At 48.9% G+C, this 25,959-nt stretch overlaps 1 protein-coding gene across 2 annotated transcripts in view; it reads right to left on the bottom strand.

Moving 5' to 3' along the window:
* Window positions 1-1,767: 1,767 nt before the first annotated feature.
* Window positions 1,768-25,959, bottom strand: part of Tmem163 (transmembrane protein 163) — a 154,069-nt gene continuing 129,877 nt past the window's right edge. For both annotated transcript variants that reach the window (XM_051204071.1, XM_051204070.1), the window contains 3 exons: window positions 10,844-10,955; window positions 5,383-5,524; window positions 1,768-2,525 (listed from right to left, as the gene is read on the bottom strand). In XM_051204071.1, coding sequence (XP_051060028.1) covers window positions 2,465-2,525; window positions 5,383-5,524; window positions 10,844-10,955 — 315 coding nt within the window. In that variant the 3' untranslated portion in view covers window positions 1,768-2,464. The remainder of the gene's footprint in view (window positions 2,526-5,382; window positions 5,525-10,843; window positions 10,956-25,959) is intronic.

A 25,959-nucleotide genomic window follows, 5' to 3' on the forward strand; every position in this document is an offset into this window, starting at 1 on the left:
CTGCCGATGCAGGCGGAAGGCGAGGCAAACTTCCTGGAATCCAGCGTGCTTTTCCAACTCCCCTCTCAGCCGGATGACGATCTTACCGTTTAAGGGATGGAATGCTTGGATTTATCTTTTTCAGAGCTCCGTTCTGCCCCAGATTTTGTATCACTTAAGCCTGCCCTCTTCCCACCCTGACCCTCCCTCTCCACCCCCCCCCCCCACAGCTGGGACCGTGTGCTGATGTGGTGGGTAGTCTCCTGTGGAAGGAGGTACACAGGGAGCTTTGCTGGATGGCCGCCAGGAGCAGGAACACGCAGCAGCGGACATGGACATGGAGAGCACCTTTTTGTTTGTTTGGTTTTCGGTTCTTGGCCTTGAGCCCAGCTTAAGTATTAAAAAAATAATAATGATGTAACCACAATGCCAAAGGACACAGTGACATCCCCCCCCATGGTAGATGCTGTCACGACCTTGATGTTAAGCTCATGGCCACTCATGTCTGTGTCTTGCAATGGATCCTGGTGCACTTGATTTCTATTGTCACGGGATCCTACAAAAGAGGTGTCGCTGTCCCTGACTTACTGTGCCAGGCAAAAAGAACCCTGCTTTGTTTTCTTGTGTTGTAGAGAAACGAGGGAGAACTTTATTTTTCAATAAACTTTTCTTGTGCGATTTGGGGTGGTAGTGATTTGGGGGTGCTAAAGCTATACATTTCATGGTGCCAACACATTGTCAAAATTATGTTCCAGTAGCGGATGGGCAGGGACCCGGGAATTAAAAGACAGCTGAGTTCATAGAGTGCTTGCTATGCAAGTGTGATATCCGGGCCCCAACCCTCAGCATCCACTTTTTAAAACGGCCGGCATGATGGCACAAGCATGAAACCCCAGTTCTAGGGCAGAGACAACATGGTTGACGTGCATAGACATCCTTTGACCCGGGCTGGGGAAATTAATGTCTGGGTGGTAAAGTACTTGCCGGGCAGGAACGAGGACCGAGTTTGATCCCCAGAACCCTGTAGAAGGTGCTACACACTTGTAATCCCAGTGCTGGAGATGTGAAGACAGGTATGTCCTCGGGGCTCACTACTCATCCAGCCCAGCCAAGTCAGCAAGTTCCAGGCTATGACACCGTCTTGTAGGACAAGGTGGACAGCATCCTGAGAAGCTACAGAGAGATTGACTTCTGGCTTCCACGTGCAAGCGTGAGTACACACATACACCAGAGAGAGAGAGAGAACCCATATACACACACCAGAGAGAAAATACACACACACACACACCAACCATAGAGAGAGTACCCATACACACACACACATACTCTAGAGAGAGAAAACCCATACACACACACACCAGAGAGAGAGTACCCACCCCCACCCCCCACTCACACCAGAGAGAACCCCACACACACACCAAAGAGAGAGAGTACTCACACAAACACACACACACCAGAGAGAGAACCCATACACACACACACACACACACACACACACACACACTACAGAGAGAGTGTACCAGCCCACCATGGATACTCCCTACATGTTGGCATGCACACTAACAGCTCCCCACATACCACCTCCTCATACCATACAAATGGTAAAGGTCTTTATTGGCCTGACATGGCTGCCATGTGGGCAATGCTCTGAGAGCTACAGAACATGCTGGAATGGGGGACATGTCTCCAGCACTTAACATCAGCTGAGGACTTCTTGATCCTCTGGAGGAGAGAACGACCTACTTCTCACAGACCACTTAGCCCAACAGTTAGAGATATGCAGATGCAGGTAATGATTATAATTTATTTATTACAAATAAATGTATAGAGTTTCACATCTCTCAAAAATGGTTCCTGGGTTCTCATGGATGTGGGAGAAAGGGCTGTGTGCTTACATAGCCTGTCCATGCAAAGCTCTTAAAGTCACTAGACACTTTAGAAAATAGAATGGTCTCCTTCTGAACAGATCTGTTTAGTGTTGCGATTAGTAAAAGTGTATGAAACAGGTTGGTAGGCGTTAGGAAGGAATTCACTGCTAGGAGAGAGGGGTGTGACTCTGGAAGTGGCTTTGGCCACTTGTGTCGGGAGGAGGTGACTTGGTCAGTTACTATCTGGTTTGGGCTGAATGTGAGTGCCACGGGTGGCTTCCTGTCAAGCAGAGACCCTAGCCTGCTTTCAGGGACCGTTTGAGTCCAGAAATAGAAAATGTCACTTCCGGCTCAAGGTTGGGAAGCGTGGCGGCCCCTCCCATGGGCAACACTGTCCTAATGTGTTTGAAAATGGGCAACAGGGTGAGGATGTAGGATGCAGGTCCAGCCTCCAGGCAGACCTCATCCCAGGATGACAGACTCTATGAACGAAAACTTCCCCCCAAATGAAACTGGATGTGCAGTTAAATATTGGCACCATCTGCCTTCGCGGAAACCTCTTGTCGCCATGGTGACGCTCTTCGCTGGGGCAGTCCCTGCAGCCCCTCCAGCCACCTTCACTCAAACATCTCATAGTGACGCGTCTGTCTCACTCTGGGCACCATGTCGACGAGGAGCCTGCAGAAACGAAGACAGGCAGGGTCACCTCAACACCAGGACAGCCTGGGGAAACCGAGGTTATTCGTGTATGTGCGTACCTCCTGTGTGTTCAGGTTTACGGGGTGGTGGGTGCACGAGTGTGTGGGGGGGACCTGTGGGAGCCAGATAACCTTGCCCGTTTTTTTCCTTGGGGGTTGTCCACCTTGATTTTCTGAGGCAAGGTCTCCCATTTTTTTTCTGGAACTCGCTAAATAGGCTAGGCAGGGTGGCTGGCTAGCAGGTCTCCCTGTCTGAAATTACATGGTCTCACCACTACAGCTGGTTTTCTTTTTTAACGTGGGTTACAGGGATCAAATCCAAGTAACTGAGCTTCCCCACCTGAGCTACTCCAAGTCCCAGCTGTGACTAATTCTGCTCATATACCACACTACTGTCCCTTTAAAGGCATACAGCTTGCTGGTTTCCTGTGTATACATGAAGCTGTGTGTTCATCCACACCATCTTAAGTCTGCAGTTTTTTAAATCATCCTCTAGGCACACTAATAGTCACACCTCTTTCCAGACAAGTGTATCTATTCTGGAAACTTCATATAAAAAAAGTATATAACCTTTTGAATATGAGGACATTCATTTGGCATGTTAGAAGTTCACCCACGCTATAAGGTGTACTGAATATTAGTCCACTGAATGGACATACCATATCTATCCCTTTATCAGCCAATGGGGGATTATAAACAGAGCTGCTGTGGGCACTCACATAGAAGTTTTGACATTGATATCTATGTTCATTTTTTTTATATATAGCATGAGAGAGATCACCGGGCCAAATGGTTACTGCAGGCTTAACAGTTTGAGGATCTGCTAAGTCCTTTTCCCAACGCACTTTGTGCGTTCCCAGCAGCCATGCCTGAGGCTCACTGTCCTTGCCAACACTTGCAACTGTCTCTGGGGTTAAGGACACTATCCTAGTGGGAGCCAGGAAGCACTTAATTTTTTAAAATGTAACACCTAGCAGCAATGATTCTCTCAAGGACAAGTCCAGCCTACAGACCATATCCAGGGACTGCCATTAGGCTACTTCTTCAGTAAGTGAACCCCATGCTAAGACAGCTTTGCTTCCTTCCAATGTGGCCCTTTGCATGGAGTAGATCCATTTTAATTTTTTTTTTTTTTTACATTTTATTTATTTAGTGTGTGTGTGTGTGTGTGTGTGTGTGTTTGCACACACACCACGGGGGCAACTGTGGAGGTCATTTCTCTCCTGCCTTCAACCGTATGGGTACTGAGGATTGAACCCAGGTCATAGGGCTTGGCTGTAAGCACCTTTATCCACTGAGCCATCCATTTCACCAGCCCTAGGAGTGGGCCCTGTTGTAAAGCCTCTGCTTGGCCTCCTGGGTCCCAGCAGTACACGTGGGCATCAGGTGACGGGAAGATGCCCAGGTGAAACTCACCTGGTCATCAGGAAGAACCCATTATTGCATTCTGGAGACGAAGGCAGGAAGATCAGAAGTTCAAGGTCATCCTTGGCTACATAGTGAGTTTGAGGCCAGCCAGGACTACCTGACATCCTGTCTTAACAACAACAACATTGACTGTAATAATAGTAATAATTTTAAACCCACAGTATAGAGGAAGGAAAAGGGGCGATTAGTGGATTAAAAAGAACAAGGGAGAAGGAAATGAGTGTCTGAAGTGTAAAAGCCTTATCTCTTCCTAGACCTCCCGATTTGACTGTAGACGGTCATCCCATAAGGAAGGCTGTACCCCACACAGGCTTTTTCCAAACTCTTGAATAAGTTCTGTGCAGCATTATCATCTGAGCATGACACCCACCACCTTCTTAGTCACGGCAGCTACAATGACCCACAGGTGGCCCTTGAGAGCTGGCCTATTGACATTCCCCCAGAAAAGGACGGGGCAGGGATGGGTCATCAGACTCACCTGAGATAGCACACACAGGTACTACCCTGCCTCACACCTCCCTCCCAGCTGCATATAAATCTGCCTCAGCTTCTTCCATAGTGTGTGTGTGTGCGCGTGCGCGCATGTGCGTGTGTGCGTGCGTGCACACACGGATTACAGTACAGAGACTGGGAAGGTTAACTGCAGGCTATTCCATATATGCAGCTATGCGGAAGTTCTCTCTACACTGGGATAAGGCATTTCGATGGTCACCCATTGTGCTGGTTGGTTGTGTAGTGTTGTGTTTTTGTTTTTGATTTTGTGTGTCAACTTGACACAAGCGAGGGTCATCCACGAAGAGGGGGACTGATTAAGAAAATTCCTCCCTCAGGTTGAGGTGTGGGTAGGTGTGTCAGAGTATTTTCTCGACTAATGATTAATATGGGATGGCCCGGCCCATTGTAGGCATGTCATCCATCCAGGGCTGGTTGGCTTGGGTTCCATATGAAAGCAGGCTGAGCAAGCCATGAGGAGCAAGCCAGTAAGCAGCACCCTCCATGACCTCTGCTCCAGCTCCTGCCTCCAGGTTTCTGTTTGAGTTCCTGTCCTGACTGCCCTCATTGAAGGACTCTGACATAGAAGTGTAAGATTAAATTAACACTTTCCTCCCCAAGTTGCTTTTGGTTGTGGTGTTTATCACAGCAACAGAAAGTCAACTGCAAAACCTACATGCCTATAAGCAGCTCCTCATCCAGGTCCTTGTAAATAAGCCTAATAACATGCACCAAGCTACACATGGGCATGACCATTGCTTTGGTCCAGCTTTGGTGCCCTGTTTGGGGAGAAGAGACGTTCACATTTCCCCAGGAAAAGCAAATATGGCTCTCATTTCCTATCTGGAGAAAGGTGGGAGCGAGGTTTCATAGCACCCCTGGCCCCTGGGTGATCAGAGATAAAAACAGAGCCGTACTTGACCCCATAGGCAAAGATGGTGAGGCCGATCAGGACACCGATGCTGCCGTCCAGGTACCAGACTCTGGCGTTGTGCTTGAACACTTCCGCACTGAGGAGGATGGAGAACCCCATCACTCCCCCAACAAGGGAGTTGAACCCTGCAAGAGAAGAGAGACCACACACTGATCTGAAATGGATATTTCACAGTCTATACTATCAAGTCTATAGACCACAGATGAACAGGCTCCATTCTAAGAAGGAATCTGCGCATACGCAATGCTAATGGTTTGTTTGTTTGTTGACAAACAGCTGGTTCTGAAGGGTTTTAAGGCTCAAAACAGGACCCAAGGGGCAAGACTGAACGGAATGCCTGGCTCCTGTGCTTTCTTTCCCTCTGTAGTTTGCCTGCTGGAGATGAGATAGATGGAAGGCACATCTCTAGGCTGTGAATCACTGCCCTCTCAGACTGCAGGTTGTCTGAATAAAACAGTTTAAAGGCTTGTTTCCATGGGCTGCGGAAATGGCTCTGATGGTGCATCCTCTACACCGATGTCAAGATAGACATGGTGGCATTGCTCCGGGAGTCTGTGATGTCAGCATTCCTGCAGCAAGATGGAAGATGGAGACAACCAACGAATCCAGGGAGCTCACTGGCCAGTGGCAAACCGGAGACACTGCTCCGAACACGGTGAGAGGTGAGGGCCAACACCTAATGTTGTCCTCTGACCTCTTCAGGCATGCCCTGGCACACACAAGCACTCACACATGTGTACGTGTGTGTGTGTGTGTGTGTACACATGGAGGGCAGATTTTAGAAACTATAAATCAGAAAAACACGTATTTCTAGTCACACCCCAAATCTTGACACACACACACACACACCACTGCCGACCACCCCACCTCCTCCGTGGAGCCCTTGAGTTTACCAGAAGCCCTGCTTGTTTGGGCCTTCCCTCCCAGCAGGAGACTCGGTGCCCACCTGCCTCTATGCACTGCCCTACCTGCCTCCTCATCCTCCTCACAGCTCTTTCCTGCTCAGCATGGTATTTCTACCATTTTTATTTTACCATCCTCCACTAGAAAAACTAAGCTGGGGGACAGAAATTTTGTCCATTCCCTTGCTGTCTCCCGAATCCCAGGACGGGGTGCTGATGTTGCTGCTGCTGTGATTAGTAAATAACTGCAGAGGAAAGGAGGGTGTGAGGCGTGACCTTAGCTATTCCCCACGCCCTGGGGCGGGGCACACCACAGGAGGTGAGGAGCAGAAGTTCCCCAGAAAGCCACTAGATGTCAGCATAGTTCCACTGAGCCAGCCCTCACCAGTCAGCACCACGGACAGCTGTCTGAAGCCAGCCCCTATCTATGAGCAGCTGAGGTGAATTAACTCCTTAGCTTAAGGCTTCCAGAAGGTAACCTCGATTGTAATGACATAGCCTTAGTCCTATTGGCTTCTTTCACAGACACGGCCCCACTGTGTGTGGGTGTGGGTGTGGGTGTGTGAATCTGAAACTAGCTTGGCTGCCTAGCCTATCCCTGCCCCTGACCACACACACACACACACACACACACACACACACACACACACACACACCAGTCTCTGGCCGTCACTCATCAGACCCAGGTTTGTGCCCTCACTTCTAACTTCAGAACATTCTACAGAATAAATCCTGTGGCTGGCTTGACAGCACAGAATAATTGGGGCCATGTTGACTGGAGGAACTACCAGCATGACTTTAGGGACTAGATTGTACTCTGTGCAATTAATCAATCTGTGTGATCATTAATTCCGTGCAGAGCAGTCTGGTAAGGATTTTCATAGAGGTTCTGGGTATTTCCAAGTTGGAAGGGAATGAGACATCTGCCCCCTCTTGTCAGAGGGTTCTGATTCCTCCAGACTGCCAAGCCTTACTCAAAACTTCCCCAGCTGTCTTTTATTACTCACTTGTGCTCAGGGCTGTTTTACTCTTGGAGCCCAGGTTGGCCTCATACTCACCAAGAACCACTTGGAACTTATCATCCTTTTACACTCCTCCCAAGTGCTGGATTACAGTGTGCGCCACCATCCTGAGGGCACGTTTGCACGCTTACCGAATATCTACCACAACAAACCAGCCAGGCCAAGACCCACTAGGCCGCATGAAGAAAGATGCCTGCTGATTCCTCATGGTCCCACCAGCTGCTGTCTCCTTTCCCTGAAGGCCTGCTTTCTTGGCTGTAAACACACCACACACACACACACACACACACACACACACACACACACACACCGTTCTGGCTGACTGAGCCAGTGGAGCTCAACCATTGGGCTCCAGTCCAGGATGTATCAATATCATGGGAACAAGTCAGAGGCTGTCCAGCCTATAGAATATGGCTTCCTGTCTCTTTTGGGAGAAAAGATTCTTGGCTCTGCCTCAACCAGAGGAACAGCCGCAGGGCATGCATCAAATTGAGGCAAGATAGAAACACAGGGAAAATTTAGCTGTGTGTGTGGGGGGGGGTGGGCATGAGGAGAAAGAGAACCCACTCCCCTCACCCCCCAACCTCCCCCACCTCACCCCTGTGCATATAGATAGCTAAGGCCTCTCACCAGCAGAGAGGTAAGAATATCTTGGTAATTAACAGCTGCATAAGGCTTTTCTCCCTTCTTAGCCACAAGTCTGGAATTTTCTGGGAATCTCACCAGAAATCCCATTTTTTTGGAGAAAGGACATGTACCAAACTTGTGTCAACTCATGACTCCTAGTTTCACCTTATCAAGATATAGTCCCATCCAAAGCATCTCCAAAGAGACAGAGAGAGAGAGAGAATGGGGGAGGGTGCTTAGCAACCTTTGAGATGGAACTTGAGACACCAGAGGGTCTACATGGCTAACGCTATGACAGCTAATTACTTACCGCCCCTTGAGGAGTTCACACCCACCCTGGGGCACATCTTACTTCCCGTATTCGCCCCTGAGAAGTGCCCTTCTCGTGTGGCTGTGTCTACTGTCCTCTGAGCACCTCCATGAAGCCTACATCAAGCCCAGCAAATCCACTTTACTACACCAGCTAGCTCTGAAATTCTTTCCGGTGTCAAAGCCAGAAATTCCAAGTAGCCGGAATCCAAGTCTCTAAAAGTCTAAGGGAACTCCTCAGGCTACCGAGGGTAGCAGAACGGAGCTGTGCATTTGTCTTCTCATCAATGACAAACAGACCCCCCCACAATAACCATCGCCAGGGCTCCTCAACCCTGACCCCACCCTCCTTGCAAAAAGAGAGGAAAGGGTGGCAGGTAGCTCCTGAAGTCTGACAATGAACAACCAGAGCTCAGATCCCAGACTGTGCAATGAGGAGATGGCTATAATTACTACAGCGCCTTTGGCCTGACACACCCACTCCTAGGAGAGGGACCTACTCCCATTATTCATAGCGAGTCATCCTCTCTAGCCATCCCTTGCGGCCACCTCCTTGTCTCTGTCTCCCCACTCCCTTCCTCTGTTCCCCAGCCAAGACACCCAGAGGGCCCCTCAGAACACATTAGTCATGTCTCCTAACTATCTAAATATTTGATAAAATATCCACTCTTCTACCCTTGACCCCCATTCTCTGGGATCTGCCCCTGCCAACTTCCAGAGCCCCTTTCCTTCGGCAGAAACTCCCTTTCCTCCAGCATCCATCTGCTGGAGAACAAACACTCACTCCACCTACTGACTTTTAGTTCTCCTCCCCAGTTTGAACACGATGGACACATTTGCTCAGGTGTGAACAGTCGTGTGGGCAGGAAACTAAACTCAGAGGGAGCAGAGGGGATGGCTCAGTAAATGAGGACCAGAGTCCTATTCCCCAGAATCCATGTAAAACAAAGCAAAACAAAAAGCCGGGCATAGTGGCCTGCATGTGTTAGCCCAGCTCTGGGGAGGTGAATTCCTGGGGCCCACTAGCCAGCCAGTCTGGTCTACTAGGTGAGAGATCCTGTCTCACAAATTAGGGAAGGCAGTAACTAAGGAACAATGACCATGACTGTCCTTTGGTCTCTAAATGCATGCGCACAGCAAGATACTAAGTATAATAGTGAGAGGTTGGGAGTTCGGTGAATCCTAAGCGCAGATCTGAGTATGGCAGGCTCTGAGGTTAATGGGAAACCATCCACACTGTGCAGGGCCCGTCAGTCCAGGGAGATGAGGCCATGCTCTATGACGCTGTTCAAGGGGCGATAGAGTCTCAATTACGGATTGTCTGCGTCAGGTTAGCCTGTGGGTTTGTGGAAAATCGTCTCTATTGACTTAACTGTTGTGGGATTAATGCCTGAAGGGGGTGGCACCATTCCCTGGGCCTGGGCACTGGGCTGTGGAAGAGTGGAGGAGCTAGCTGTCCCTAACGAGTGTGCGCCCATCCATTCTCTCTGCCCTTGACTGCAGATGTGATGCGATGAACTCCCTCAAACTCGACCTCCCTGAAACGATAGACTGTGACCTGGAAGTACAAGCCAAATGAACTCCGTCTCCCCTGTTCTGCCAGGATGTTTCATCACAGCCATGGGGGGGTGTCTTCATGGTCATGGGCAGGTCTGGGGGATGGCTCTGACCCCGTGTCCACACTCAGGCTTCAGCCTTCAGCCTTCATCACAGCGGAGGTGGGGACAGCAGAGGGGGTACAGACACCAGGCCTCTGCAAGCCAGTGGGGGCTGGGGGCTGCTATGTCACCTTGGAAATGACCATGGGGCTGCCTATGGTGTCCTCGTCCTAGGAGCCCAGTGGGCTGTTGGGACTGCTCTGTGACCTCCCCCAGGCACCAGGTGATGAAGCACAGATGAGGAAGGCCCCGAACCCGTGGCTTCGAGAGACCAAGGCCCCACCAGGCTCTGCTTTCTTCTGCTCTGAGAACCTGGGCCACAGCTATGTCCCTCAAAGAAAGACTCAGTTCAACTGGTGTTTTGTTCCGATTTTTGAGTCAGGCAGGCTTTCATGTAGGCTGTGCTGGCCTTGAACTTACTAAGAAACCAAGGGTAACCTTGAACTTACGGTTCCCCCCGCATCCACATCTCTAATGTTGGGATGGCAGGTATGCACCACTACACCCAGATGAGGCTCAAACCCCAAGCCTTGCGCATGCTAGGCAAGCACTCTGTAAGCTGGGGTATGTCCCTAACTATTTCTTTCTCCAATAAAATAAAAGGCCCAGTACAGTGGCACACGCCTGTAACCCCAATGCATAGGAGGCTAAGATAGGAAAAAGGAAAGCCCAAGGCCAGCCTGAGCTACATACAAAACCCTATCTCAGGAAGCCAAAAGAAAGCCAGTCACTTCTGCTGTTTTGTGTTATTACCTGCTTTGGTGTGAAAGCTCCATGAACCATGAAGTAAGCAGTTTGGGGAATAGGGCTGGTGATAAACCCTTGCAGTTGAGTTCACTTGCAAGACCAGCATCTACCAGCATCCGGGCAGCACCTTCCCGGGCTCAGCGCTCAGCCATCAGCCAAGGTACACCTGCACCACTCACCGTCTGTGATGAGAGCTCTGCTTGTCAGGACCTTCCCCAGCATAAACTTCAACACAGCCAGGACGCTGCAAAGGATCCCGCTTAAAATGGACACACTGAACAGGAAGTCATCCTAGAAGAGAGCATTCCAGGTTTTGACATGTCATCCCTTGCTGGAGCAATCGTCTTCACCACCAGCCTTGTGCAGAGCACAAGGAACTGGGCAGACATGCTGGCACCAGGTGGCACTATAATGCAGCTAGTCACCTGTGTGCCTGAGTTGAGAAAAGATTATTAAAAAGAGATCTCCTGAGCAAATTGGGGGGGGGGCGGTGAGAGGGAGTTAGGAGAAAGGGGGGGAGGACATGAGGGAGCAGGAAGATTGAGTCAGGGACAGAATAGAGGAGAGCCAGAAAAGAAATACCATAATAGAGGGAGCCATTGTAGGTTTAAAGAGAGATCTGGCAGTAGGGAAATGTGCAGAGATCTACAAGGACGACCCCAACTAAGCAATAGTGGAGAGGCTACCTTAAATACCCTTCCCTGATAATGAGATTGATGACTACCTTATATGCCATCCTAGAGCCTTCATCCAGTAGCTGATGAAGCACCTACAGCTAAACACTGAGCTGAACTCCTGGAATCCAGTTGCAGAAAGGAAGGAGTGATGAGCAAAGGGGTCAAGACCAGGCTGGAGAAACCCACAGAGTCAGCTGACCTGAACAAAGGGGAGCTCATGGACCCCAGACTGATAGCTGGGAAACCAGCATAGGACCACCCAGGCCTCCTGAATGTGGGTATCATTTAGGAGGCCTGGGCAGTCTGTGGGGCCTCTGGTAATGGATCAGTATTTATCCCTAGTATATGAATGGATTTTGGAAGCCCATTCCACATACAGGGATACTCTCTCAGCCTAGACACATTGGGGAGGGCCTAGGCCCTGCTCCAAATGATATGACAGACTTTGAAGATCCCCCATGGAAGGCCTCCCCCTCCCTGGGGAGCAGATACGGGGTGGGGTAAGGGGAGGGGGGAGGGAACTGGGATTGACATGTAAAGCAAGATCGTTTCAAATTTAAATACTAAAAGGGGGAGAAAAGGAGCCAGACTAATATGTGCAAAGCCATTGTATACTCCCTCCCTTCTTGCTATTCCGCTAAAACACATAGCAATCATTGATTGTCAACAGGTTTGGTCATAATACCAAGAATGATGTCTAAGCAGTTTACTCCAGATAACTCACAAAGCAGGCCATTGCGAATTTGGGGGCCACGTCGTCACTAAACCCTTTCTCACAGATCCTGGTTTAGCCACAGGATCATTTCTGTCCAGAGATACTTAAAACCCTATGGGTTTTTTTTTTTTTTTTCTTTTCATTCACACAATTGAGATTCCAAAGATAGTCTTCAAGGTGGGAAAAAATGGTGCCTAAAAATAGTCCACTGTTGAGGTGCTGTTAGCATTTCCTGTACGTGCTGCATTACCGTTTGCAAGCAAATGGGTGAGTCACATGCAAGGTGAGCATCTTGTCTTCTCCTGACATCAGGGCCCCCTGAGGTCCCCTTTGAGCTCCCACGCTGCTCCCCTGAGACACAGCCTCCAGGTTCTCCCAGATTAAAATGCAACTGCCAGCAGAAATCCAACATGGGCGCAGATATCCAGAGAGGAATAGGATCTTCCTTAAGCATTTTATTAATAAAGTCACTACCCTAGTGACAGACACAGGGACAAAGGGGAGGGCTTGGCTTGCCAAGCTGAAAACTAAGCTAAATCTTTTTTTTTAAAACCACCTCTCTGGACTTGGGGCTTTTGTCCAATGTTAAAGCACGCACCCACCCCCCCCAAAAAAATAAACGCCCACCATTGACAGAAGCATCTCTGACAGTATGTGCTCACTAGTTCTTGTCTACTCTTTCTTCTAGGAAGACCACTTTCCCCAAGATCATCAGCTCCCCTTGAACCCGGCCAGATTCAGAGCCTCAAAACTAACAGAGCCAACACAGGAAGGGGTAAACTGAGGCAGCTGAGATGGCTGGGTGGGCGAAGATGCTTGCTGCCAGGCCTGCTGACATGAGCTCACTCCCTGGGACCCAAGTGATGGCAGGAGAAAACCGATTGCCCACGTTGTCTGTGCCCCACCCCCCGCCGTGTGTGGCAAGAGTACACACACTAAATTTAAAATGTATTTACAAACTAAGGAAATGGGAAAATGGTAACGTTGGAGGGTTTAAACCCACCGGACTCTGCCTAGCCAAGTAATCCGAGGTTAACATAATGCCACATGTCCTGTGAGGGGATGGGACTGTGCTTGCATTGTGACTCACTCCCTTTAATGCGAAGACTATCAAGCAATCCCAAACTAAATACAGCTTAGAAAACACCAGTATGTGACCTTCATTCCACGCGTGTCAAGGTCTCTAAGCAAAGGTACATCTGGAACCTGTCAGCAGCTGGACACTGGGGAGGTGTAATTGATATAGTATGGCATTTGAGGGTAGGTTCAGGAAGAAAATCGGAATCCATTGCTTTGTCGGTAGTGTTATGGCCCCGTCGTGGGGATGGACAGGCTGTGAGCTACTCACATGGGGACATTGGATGGAGGAACTGAACCCCTGCACGTAGTCAGACTCTTCGTGAATCTGAAGCATCCAGGGGTGGGGGAGATGTCTCAGTTGGTGAGGGTCTGAGTTTGATCTCCAGAACCAACGTAAAACAAGCCAGGTGTGGTGCAATCCCAGAGCTGGGACTCACAGGTCAGTCAGACCAACCTAATTAACAGGCCCAAACCAGTGAGAGACCCTGTCTCAGAAGACACGGCAGATGGCTCCTGAGAAGTAACAACTCTGGTCTTCACACACACACACACACACACACACACACACACACACACACGAAGCAGAGCCTCATGAGACACCAAAGCTTTTGCCCAGTAACCTGATCTTTGGATTTCTACCCCCAGAAGCGTGAGTAGTGAATTTCCATTGTTGGTAAGCCACCTAGGACATTTGGTCACAGGCTAAGGCTCCTCAGTAAGGACCCACACAACACTCTCAGGAGCTGTGGCCACCTGCCCCAGATTGGGCCCATCAACAGTCTGCCACAGAGAGAGGGGTCCAATCATGAGACTCCGCATGGAGGGTAACAGAATCTAAATAACCCCTCAGGTATGCCTGACAGCTTGTCTCCAGTGAGATTCTAGATCAATGGTTCTCAACTTGTGGGTCATGACCCCTTTGGGGTTGAAGAATGAGCCTTTCACAGGGGCACCTAACCCTAACTGAGAAATTTCCCAGGTCAGATAGGTGAGTATTTGTGTGTGTGTGTGTGTGTGTGTGTGTGTGTGTGTGTAGAGGGAGACAGGGAGAGAGAGAGAGAGAGAGAGAGAGAGAGAGAGAGAGAGAGAGAGAGAGAGAGAGAGAAGCAACATGGCCAAGAGAGCTTTCTTCCATGGTTCCTGCTCAAGTTCCTCCTTTGACCTCCCTCAATGGTGGACTGCGGCGTAACCCAGAAGGATAAGCCAATAGACCCTTTACTCCCCTAAGTTACTTTTGGCCATAGTGTTTTACCAAAGCAACAGGAATCAAACTAGGACAGTACCTGACCCACGCTAAAGGACACCTTACAAGAAGCCACCTCATCTGCCATCAAATGTCTCTTGCGTTCCAGATGGCATGTGACAGTGGCTGTAGATCAGTCCATGTGAGTGGGGTGTCTTTGCGAAGAGCTAATAATGGGCAGACTCTAATTTTCTAGCTTCATTGGTCCCCAAGTGTGAAAAGCAACACCTTAACTTGGCAGAACAAACAGCTGGCAGAGGAATTCATGGACTTGGCAGGTTCTAGTTGCCGGAAGCAACTGGATGGTAGCTCAGTCTGGACTGTGCCCCCTTACAAGCAGGAGGACCTGTTTTCCACCCCAGAACCCACAAAAAAACTGGGCATTAGGGTATTCACTCATAATCCCAGAGCCAAGGAGAAGACAGGTGGTTCCCTGGGACTCATGGGCCAAACAGCCTAGTGTAATGGGTGAGAGACCCCGTCTGGAGTCTCCCTCACAGTCCTGGTCAAGATTGACCCTCCCAGGCTCTAACACTGTCCTCTTATTTAAGAGACCAGGAGCAAAGGTCAGAAAGAAGTGAGGGCTTGGCCTCACTGGCCCCATCAGGCTCTTAGAAAGTCGGTCCAGAACAACCCTGCTTCTTCCAAGCTGATGTATAACATGGAACCCCACCCTCTCTCCCCAGGCCACTCACCCAGTATCCCACCCATCGACACAAAGTAAGGATGTCTGATTACATCCTCTCCGTGATTCTCATCTTCATTCGTATGTTTTCATGCATCGTCAAGGATGGCCAACCTTTTGACATTCAACACTATTTTGTCATCTACGCGGTTCCAAGTTTTGTGTTGGGCCAGTTCATAGCTATCCCGGGGCACAGGTGTCCCGTGGGCAGCAGGACACGACCCCTGCCTGCAGCAGCTACTATCATCGTGTTACTGAGTCTCTCTGCCCTCCCACTTCTTTCCCCGGACACCTTCACCTCAGAACGTTTGCATGCATGCCAATGCTCATAGGAAAACGGTGCACCAAAATGAAAAATTTTCAATAGCATCTGCCGGTTGTCACCTCCTATGTGGGGCTTATTCTTTATAGGAGGGGACAGTAACAGTTGCAACGCCAGGACACAATGGACTGTTACCACTAACATCAGACAGAGGCCGGGTCTGCAAAGCCAACCCACCCTTCCCCAGCTGACCCACGCTTTCCCGTTCGTAGGAGATGAGGTGGCAAGAGAGGTCTCTGGAGGCTCGCTTGCTTATGCCTGCACAAAAGGCGTCCTTTGCCTTCCTAATGAGGACAGATTTCAAACCGTTCTGACACTGTTATGTGTCAGAGTGCCACCAGGGCACCGCTAGAGCCTGCTGAATAATGCATAAGAATCGATTTATGGCCCCAGGTGAAATTAAAACGGTCACTCTCGTCTTCAGAACTTTTCGTCACCACCCTCCCCCGCCCCCTCAGATGTGGGGAAACTGCACCAAGCACAAGCCTCACTTTTCCCTGGTGATTAAATCATATGGACAAATTACCCTCTGTTGTCCTTTGAAGGCTCGGAGATTTGCAAGTTAGCATCAGACCATTCGGAAGCCAGGATGTTGAACACTGGCGCTCGGATCAGTGGGTAAATAAATAGGGGACACTAGGGGTAACTAGGGGCTTGAGACAGACTGGGCCACCCCAGCAATGACATTCCCTGGACAGACTGACAGGTGAGGCCCACCAGGAATAGTGAGGTGAGTGGGTGCCAGCTTCCTGGGATCCATGGAACTGAGATGGATGTGAGGATCTTAGGAAGCCTGGGAGGAAGGCACAAGCTTGTCAGTGAAGGTGCTGCGATTGTCCCAGGGCCCAGTAGAGCATTCTGACAGGCTGGGCTGATACTCCCTGGTGCATCCTGGCTTCTGCTAAATGAGGCATCAGACACATTGCTGCTTTCTCGTATGAGGGGATGTGCATCTCTGGGACCAAGTACTTCAATCCCTGGGCATTGCCATGGATGCAAAGATGGACTACCTGGTTGGGTTCATGATTTCCTTCCCTGGTGACTACCTGGCCACACCCTCCTCCCCTGAGGATCATGAGCATTTAAAGGAAGAGGCTCCTCTGGGGTTCCTAAACACATGGCATCACATAACCTGAGACAGTTAATCTTGATAGTCGATTTGATGGGATCTGGAATCATCTGGGAGACACACCTCTAGACTTACTTGTGAGGGAGTTTTTAGAGTGAGTTAGAAAGATAACCAATTATATTGACATACAATTAATATTTTAAAGTATACTCTGATAATAAAAAAACTAGTAGGAAAGAGATATAGAAACTTATAAAAATTATAAATGGTTGCCTATAGGAAAGAGGTTAGTTTTTTTTTTTTCAATAATGAGCCTTGTAAAACAATTGGCTACTTAAGGTGTGTGTGTGTGTGTGTGTAACTTGGATAAAAAAAAAATGAGAAATAAGCCTATCGTGGTCCATGCCCACAATCTCAGCATTGAAAGTTTGAAGCAGAAGAATTATAAATTCCAGGCCACCCTGTACTACATAGTGAGACACTCCCCAACTCTTACCTGCAACATTTAAAGAGAATAATTCAGGATAGTAATTCTGGATGTCTCAGTCAGAGTACAACATGAGAAAGGCAGGAAAGAGCAAATATCTATTGTGAGGCATCAGCTGAGATGACTATGTAAGTCTGCTGTCAGAGACCCACAAGGCTGAGCAGCCGGGTGGTCAGAGAAGACACTGATGTTCATAGCCGGGATGACCTCCTTTCTCCTCAGGGAGACGGGGACTCGGTTTTTAGGGCCTTTAACCAATTGTAGTGGAGTCACTGGAGCCCCATGTGCACAATTCTTTCCACACCACAGCTAGCAGAAGATTTCATGGAAAGGCCCAGGCCACTGGACCACCACACCTTCACGCTCTCGGCCTGCTCCATGAGCTGGTCACCTGAGAGTTACCGTCAGGAATCAGGACTGTCCCTCACACCTAAAAGCACCACATAACTAGGAGACCCAGAAGAAGAAAGGCAGAAGACACAAAGCATGCCTCTGTGCAAATGACCTCCGTCAGCTCCTCCCACATGCGAACATGTCATTAGAAAAGACATGCTCTTGTCATTGGAAAAGAATTAAACGTTATTAGGTGGATCTGGCTGGATGGCCCAGGCCTGAGCACACACACACTGAATGGCTCACAGCCACTTGTAGCTCCAGCTCCAGGGGATCCAACACCCTCTTCAGGACTGTGCTCACGAGACATATGTTCACACAGACACATACATGTACTCGTAAATAAAAACTGGGTAAATGCTAATAGCTGAGACTCAAAAGGAAAAATGAATGTACATACAGCTCATTTAGCTATCCGCAAACATACTCATATCCACCAAGGGTCAGTCGATGCCTTGAATGTGGGGAGCAGCCTGAGACACACCCTTCTTTACCAGTCTATTGTGCTTCTTCGAGGACACTGAAGAGCCCACTAAGGCTCACAGGCAACCTTCCTGATTCCCTGAAAGGCAAGATCTTCCTGACCGCAGTCTCCTGGCCTAACCCAGGCCAGCCTTGGACACACCTGAATTTGTGCAGTCAACAAACACTCAGTTCTTCCTGGGGAGACAGCAAGTCTAAGTTCTCATAGGCCTAGTTCACTCTCTGCTTCTCTCTCTCTTTGTGTAAACTCCAAGACATGGGAAATAAACCGCCACCAATAACAACCAAAAGAGCCCCAGAATTCTACCGCAGTGTGCTAATAGTTACTGCACACATCAGCATGAAGACGGGATGTTTGGGGCACGTGGTGATAAGTTGAAACCTGGCTGGACATGTAGCTCGGTTAAGAGAGTGCTTGCCGGACAAAAGTCCTGCGTTCAGAAATGCATCGACCACACCTGGTGGGCACATGCCTGTAATCTCATCATTTGGGAAGTAGAGGAGAGTTGTCATCCTTGTCTACGCAAGTTCAAGGCCAGCCTGGGCTACCTGAGTGTCACACAAATACACCTAGACTGGGGCTAGCAGTATTTGAGAACTGCTGATGAAGAAAGAGTTGGTAAAGACAGCCAGCTGGTGGCAGGCAGAACTCGGGCCACAGCTGCCTTCACTGAGGTAGACTGTGAAGGCCACAGCTCCTAGCAGTTCTGTCCTCTAACACACACACACACACACACACACACACACACACACACACACACACACGGGGGGGGGGTGGTTGGTGCAGAGGGTCTCCTGCAGCCCAGTGTCCCAAAAACTATATCCCAGAGCAAATATTCATTTTGGCCACAGGCTGAATATTCAAAGAAAACAGACTTCCACATGATACAAGGACAGAGCATAAGAAATCCCTAACAAAGGCTCTCATTTCCACAAGAACGCACTTCCCACCGCTCTGCAGTATTAGGACATACTGTGTGTACTGTATGAACAGGGCATGTTAGTGTGAGCTTAAGAAATGAAGCAAGTATTCAGTGTGAGTCTCACCACTGGCTAAACCACTGTCCCCAGTGCAGAAATGTCCCAACCCTGACTCTTATGTGGGACTGGGGTCTCTGGACTGCGTTTCTCACAGAGCCATTTTGGGAAGCTCTTGGCCGGAGGCTGGCTTTTCAAAAGTCCTCCTTCTGTCTTTAGGGAGAGCCTTTGATCAGCTGTCAGAAAACATGGGTCCACTCACTGCCTCGGAGGCTGCACATGGTTCCTATCACAGTCTAGAGTGGATGTTTTCCTCCCTTTAGCTGAGAATGGGTCTTTGTTGTAAGATGGCGGCAGGTCCAATGCCTCCACCCACTTCAGAAGTGCCTCGGAGGTCTAAAGAGACATCAAGCTAAAAAACCCTGCTTTTGAGGAAGAAAGCACAAAGACACCTATTATAATAGAATAAAGCAACATGGAGGCTGCTAACAGATACATCAAACTGATTAAAAACAAAGAAGACCAATTGGAGACTCCTGAGTCATTTCCCAGGAACCCAGAATTGACGGTTAACACCTGGGTCTTGTCAGAGACCGGGAGGTCTACCTGCCCACACTTCAGGAGCTGATGGAGATGAACACTCGGGGGCCCAGGCTACCAGGGTCCTTCAGGGGATGTGCCACGAAGTCCCCATGTGTCTCTGCCACAGTTCCTCTGGCGACTGCTGCTATAATGAGCTCCCTGTTCAGCTTTCCTGTCTAATCAAATCCATTGTCTTCTTACACTATATTTATAGTGCAGATAAACAAACAGTACTGTCAGCAGAGTGCCTGGGTCACACTTGGGAGAGCAAAACCTGCCTTCATAGCAACTCCTTGATCCTATGTAGATGCCAGTGGGATTCCTGGCTGGCCTCGCAAGGGGAGGGAGGTCCTTTGTGGCTAAGCACAGTCTCTGGGTTTCAAGTACACATTTTGATCAGCGTTGACATATTCTGTGACTGTGTGTTCTTATTCTTCTACATGTGTGTGCAAGCATGTGGATGGAGGTCAGAGGTCAATGTCTAATATTCCTCAGGACCCTGCTACAGGTACACAGGCCTGTCCTTGCATGTAAAGGCCAGAAGGGCATCTGATATCCTCTGTAACTCTCCACCTGTGCTCTGAGGGAGGGTCTCTCCCTAACTTGGGTTCATGTCTTAGCTAGGCCGGAAGCCCGCAAGCTCCAATGAAGGACCTCTCGTCTCTAGTCCCCTCAGAGCTGGTGTACAAGCATTTGCTTTGCAAACATACCTGTTATGTGGGTGCCGAAACGCCAACTCCAGTGCACACAGTTGCCAAATCAGCATTGTTTATCACAACCATCTCTCCAGCCCAGCCATCCTCCTGCTTTGAGACAGCATCCCTCACCGGCCTGGAGCTCTCCAGTAGGCTAGGCTGTCTGTCCAGCAAGCCCTGGGTCATACCCATCTCTACCTCCCCAGCCCTGAGATGACAAATGTATGCCACCACATCTGGTTTTCTAAATGTGGGTTCCAGAGGTTGAACTCAGGTCCTCATATAAGGTGAGCACTTTACCAACTGAGTCAGCTTCTTGTTTTGTTTTTTGAATATTAGTCAGCTCAGTTTCCTATTTTAATTAGGAGTTATGTTGGATAGCATATCATGTTGGAATATGAACCTCTGGCGTTGATGGAGGATCCACAAATCACAGGCTACAAGCCAGAAAGTGCCTGTGGTGTTATTCAACCTGAGCCAAAGGAGCGTCTCTGAAGGCATTTCTGGAACATTCCACACAGTCTGACCCCCCTACACCAAAAATATGAATAGGCCTACAATCTTCCCTAGAAGTCTCTTTTCCAGCCAGGAGCAGCCACTCAACAGCATGTCTGAAGGGCTTCCGTGTTTAACAAAGTTTTACAAAGAAAAAGATCAAACAGCCTGCCCTAGGTTCTCCCATTAAGGAAGAGGCAGGAATAGATCCATGCAAAAACAACTCTTACCTCAAAGGGAATAACAGACAGTTTGTTCTGCAGCCAAAAAAGAATGACGTAGGAAAACTGATTGTGGTTAACTCAGATTTCATGCTGTAGTTGCTAACAGTTTCATGTGATTGTGTGTGTGTGTGTGTGTATGTGTGGTGCATGTTTGTGTGTGGTGTGTTGTGTGCATGTGTGTGTTTATGTATGCGTATATTGTGTGTGTTGTAAGTGTGCTTTGTGTGTTGTATGTGTTCGTGTGTATATGTTTGTGTGTGTGGTGTGTTTGTGTGTATGTGTATGTTTACATATGTGTATATAGTGTGTGTTGTATGTGTGTGTTGTATGTTGTATGTGTGTATGTTGTGTGTGTGTGTGTGTATGTGTGTGTGTGTACACTACAGTGTACTTGTGGAGGTCAGAGGATGACTTTGCTGAGTCAGTTCTCCCTGTCCACTTTTATGTAGGTTCCAGGAATAGAACTGGGGTTGTCAGGCTTACACGGCAGGAGTCTTTACTGTCCAGAGATTTTACAGTAACAGAATAAAGGAAGCAATTGGGCAAGTCTCAGTAAGGATCATCTCAGACGCTACATAATGACATTCTTGCTTTGGAGTTGGTGGAGGCAAGTGGTCAAGTTACTATGTCCTTCCAGATTTCACATTCCAGTCTTAAGGTGTTGTTAGATCAGGTACAGAGCAGGCGGCAGCTGCTGAAGGAGGCTAAAAAACAGCTGCAGCTGATTGCGCTTCAGGCTGGTAACATTCCAACTCAGCCCAATGGCGTAGTCAGTCAATCATCCTTGAAGAATCTTCATGGGCTGAAGCATTTTTCCCTTCTGGGAACTTCAGTTTACAGCTGGAATCTCCTCCCTCACATCTTTACCTCACCTCAGAGAGCTCACTGGGAACATGAGGAACCTTTAGAAATACACTCCCCAGAAGAGACCCTTAGTGGACAGCAAGGCCAGGAAAACACTGTTAGCCCTGTGTTCCTGATGTTTCCTTCAGACACAGCCATTCTCTCTCATTTCCTCTACCAAATTCCTCCTGTCTCTACACCAGCAGCTCTCAACCTGTGGGCCGTGACCCCTTCCGGGGTCAAATGACCCTCCCACAGGGATCATCTAAAACTACCAGAAAACACAGATATTTACAATATGATTCCTAACAGCAGCAAAAATTCACTTATGAAGAAGCAAGGAAACTCACTTTAGGGCCCAGCCTTAGGAAGTGAGGACCACCGCTCTAAAGTCACACCCAAGAGAAGCCACTGGCTGGGGCAGGCTGACGGGAGGTAAAGGGAGGTAAAGGCAGGGGTGTTGCCACTGTACAAGTCAACACTAGAGCGGGTGGCAGGCAGGAAAGGAAGCGATGGGGAAGGGCGAGTTTACATTGAAAGGGGAAAGGAGGAGCAGAGGAAGAAAGGGATGAGTCATTACAGAGGGCTACCTCAGCCTTCAAAACCAGGGGGCAGCAAAGACTCAAGCCCATGGCACCAGTTGCTGGGAGCAGCCCTGCAGAAATGCCCAGGGCTCAAATCCAGACTCTGCCACCAGCCACCTACAGCCTTAGACTTCAGCTTTCAGAGCCCGTGTCCCTACAAAAAAACAGGATGTGGTTCTTTAGACTCAACCCACAGTCAAAATAAAAAGAGCAAAGAAAGAAAAGAATAAAACAATCCAGCTTAGCAAGGGCCCTGGGGGCGCACGCCTTTAATCCCAGCACTCAGGAGGTGGAGACAAGTGGATCTCTGTGAGTTCGAAACCAGCCTGGTCTACAGAGCGAGTTCCAGGACAGGCTCAAAAGCTACAGAGAAACCCTGTCTCAAAAAGAAAAGAAATAAAAACTTAAATAACATGCAGTGGGTGAGGTAATCAGAGGCCCAGATTTCTTGAAGATGCTCTTTTTTTTTTTGTTCAAAAGTTATTTTCATTATTTTTGTTTATTCATTTGCTTGTTTTAGAGAAAGATCTCATATAGCCCATGCTGCCCTCAGACTCACCGTGTAACTGAGGACGACCTTGAACTTGGGATCCTCCTGTCTCCTCCTCCCAAGTTCTGGGACTATAGGAGTGTGCTACCATCCCTAGCTCAAGACAGTGCTGGGGATGGAACCCAGACAGGGCCAGCGCTCCACCAACTGAACCACATCCCCATCACTAGAGGCTGTTTCTGTGCTGTAAATAAGTAAATAGCAAGCTGTTGGCATCAAATGTCGCCTTATGTCATAGCACAGCCCACTCCTGTCTGGCTTCTAGAATCAGGACACTGCAGAGTTGTAGAGAATTCTCTTCCAGAATCTGCTCATTGACCAAAGGTGTGGTGGAAGGGGTAGGGGGTGGGGGCTTATGCTCTTTACTCCAGCAGCCTGGCCACACAACCCCCACCAGCCTGCTCCGGGGGTCAGGGGCTCACCAGGTGGCTCAGCTCCTCTTCCAGACAAACCCCCAGGGGCTTTGGTGACACCCTGGAGGTTCAGAGCCAGCTGATTTCACCGATGGGTCGACACAGATTTCTAGTTGAAAACAGACCCATTGCGGGCTGGGGAGATGTCTCAGTGGATATGAGGACCTGAATTCAGATCACAGAATCTACAAACAAAGCCAGTTATAACCTAGAACCAGAGCCATTTAGGGGAGGGGAGGTGGAGACGAGAAGACCCCTAGGGCTTGCTAGCCAGCAGCCTAGATGAAAAACAGCGAGCCCCAAGTTCAGGGAGAGAGACCCAGTCTCGAGAGATAACATGGAGAGCAATAGAGGATACACGATGTCTTCCTCTAGTCTTACAGGCATACATACCCTCACATACATATGTACACACACACACATACACACACACACATACACACTCACACACACACACACACACACACTGACCCATTCTTATACTAAGTTTTGCTCTGAGAATTGCACAGCTGAATTGAGAGAAAACAGCTGGTTTTGATTTTGGCTCCCCCCCCCACCACCACAAGACAAAGTCTCATGTATCTTAGTATCCCAGTCTGGGCTTAAACTCACTATGTAGCCAAGGATGACCTTGAACTCCCGATCCTCCGACCTCTAAGTCTCCAGTGCTGGGGTTATGTATTTGTATGGTGCTGGGGCTCAAATCCCAGCTTTCATACTAGGCATGTGTTACCCTGGGAGTCACACACAGCCCCCAGGCCTTTTTCCTGTACATGCAGAAATGAGCTGTGGGAACGCAGCTTGAAGCCCTGAAGAGCACTGTCCCTGGGAGCACGATCCCTGGTTTGATCCAGACCCTACAAGAAGTAGCAAAGTCCCTGAATGGAGCTGACTTCCCTTGTCCTATGTGAAACTATCCACTCACTCAAACCAGGCTTTCAATTTCATTAGTTCCTTCATGTGGTGTGTGTCTGTGTGTGTGTGTGTGTGTGGTGTGTTATACACATGTGTCTGTGTGCAGGTGTTGTGTTATACATGTGTGTGTTATGCAGGTATGTGTTAAACATATGTATTATGCACGTGTGTGTTATACATATGTGTCTGTATGCAGGTATGTGTGTATTATAATATGTGTATTGTGCAGGTGTGTGTGTTATACATATGTGTCTGTGAGCAGTTATGTGTGTTATACATATATGCATTGTGCAGGTGTGTGTTATACATATGTGTATTATGCAGGTCTGTGTGTGTGTTATACATATGTGTCTGTGAGCAGGTGTGTGTATTATACCTATGTGTCTGTGAGCAGGTATGTGTGTGTTATACATATATGCATTGTGCAGGTGTGTGTTATACGTATGTGTCTGTGTGCAGATACTCCACACATACAGGTGCGTATGTCAGAGACTGACATCAGGTATCTTCCTTTTCAATCTCCCCCTTATCTTGTCTAGTCAGCGTCTCTCACTGAACCCAGAACTCACCAGTGCAGCTACCCAGAGAGCCCCGGGGTGTCCTGTCTTCTGTCCTCAATGCTGGGCCTTACAGTTGTCTGGCTTTCCAGTGATCCTAAGGACAGAGCTCAGTTCCTTGTGCTTGCCCAGCAAGCACTTTACTCACAAAGCTGTCTGCCCAGGTCCTGCTTGTTTTGTGTCAGCAGAGATTTCTCCTCTTTTCTCCAGCACAGCAACTGGAGCTTTGAAGCAGGCACATCCTCTCTGGGTACCATAAACCTAGCCAACTTCTCTCTTTCGTGCCCAGGCCTGATTTCTCTGGGCATTTGAGCTGACAAATCCAATTTGCACGAAGCATTGTGTATCAACACTCATCCTGAGTCACAGCAGGGCAGGAAGTGGGAGCCCGATCACTGCTGGCTGGCTTCTAGAAACTTCCCTGGTACAGAGCAAAGGAGCCAGCACACTTGACTGAAAAGTCTGAGGCGCGTACCCAATGGAGTCTACATCCGACTACAGAGATGCAGGCTCACCGTCCATCCCGGCTCTTTTCACAACAGTCAGGAAATGGAGCCAGCCCTAAATGTCCATCAACAGACAAGTAGCTAATGAAAACGTGGTCCGTGTACACGGTGGGATTTTATTTCGCCATTAAGAATGAAACGTGCAGGAAGACAGAGGGAACTGGAAAAAAATTAAGTGAGATAACCTAGGCTGAAGAGGGCAAACACTTCATGTCCACTCTCTCTGTCATAGGCAGAGCCTGATGTACTTTTTCTACATGTATGTGATGTGGGGATGGGTGTGTGTGGCTGTCAGAGAGTAGAAAGGGGAGCACGAGAGGTCAGTGGAAGGACATCCTAAGGGGAAGGTTGGGGCTAGTAAGAGAGCACCCATGATGTGAAATGCAAGGGGTAAAAGGTTACAAATGGGTTGTGAATGCAGGAGTATTGGGTTAGCAACCAAAACTGTGTGTGTGTGTGTGTGTGTGTGTGTGTGTGTGTGTGTGTGTACAACATGAGGAAATCTGTTACTAATTACTAATTTAAGAAAGAAATGGGCTGGGGAGATGGCTCAGCTGGGAAAGTGCATTCCGGGCAAGCGTGAGGACATGAGTTCAATCCCCAGAACACAACAAAAAGCCGGGCCTGGTGGCATACGCTGGTAATCGCAGCCCTGGGGAAACAGAGGCAGGTGGAACCCTGAGGCTCAGTGGTCACCATTTTAACCAAAGTGGTGAGCTGTAGGGATGGTAAGGGACCTTGCTTCTAAGGACAGGGACAGCATTCCTGAGGATAACACTCGAGATTTTCCTCAGACCGC

Source organism: Phodopus roborovskii, unplaced genomic scaffold, assembly GCF_943737965.1.
Source record: "Phodopus roborovskii unplaced genomic scaffold, PHOROB, whole genome shotgun sequence".
In the NCBI taxonomy this organism is placed as follows: Eukaryota; Metazoa; Chordata; class Mammalia; order Rodentia; family Cricetidae; genus Phodopus; species Phodopus roborovskii.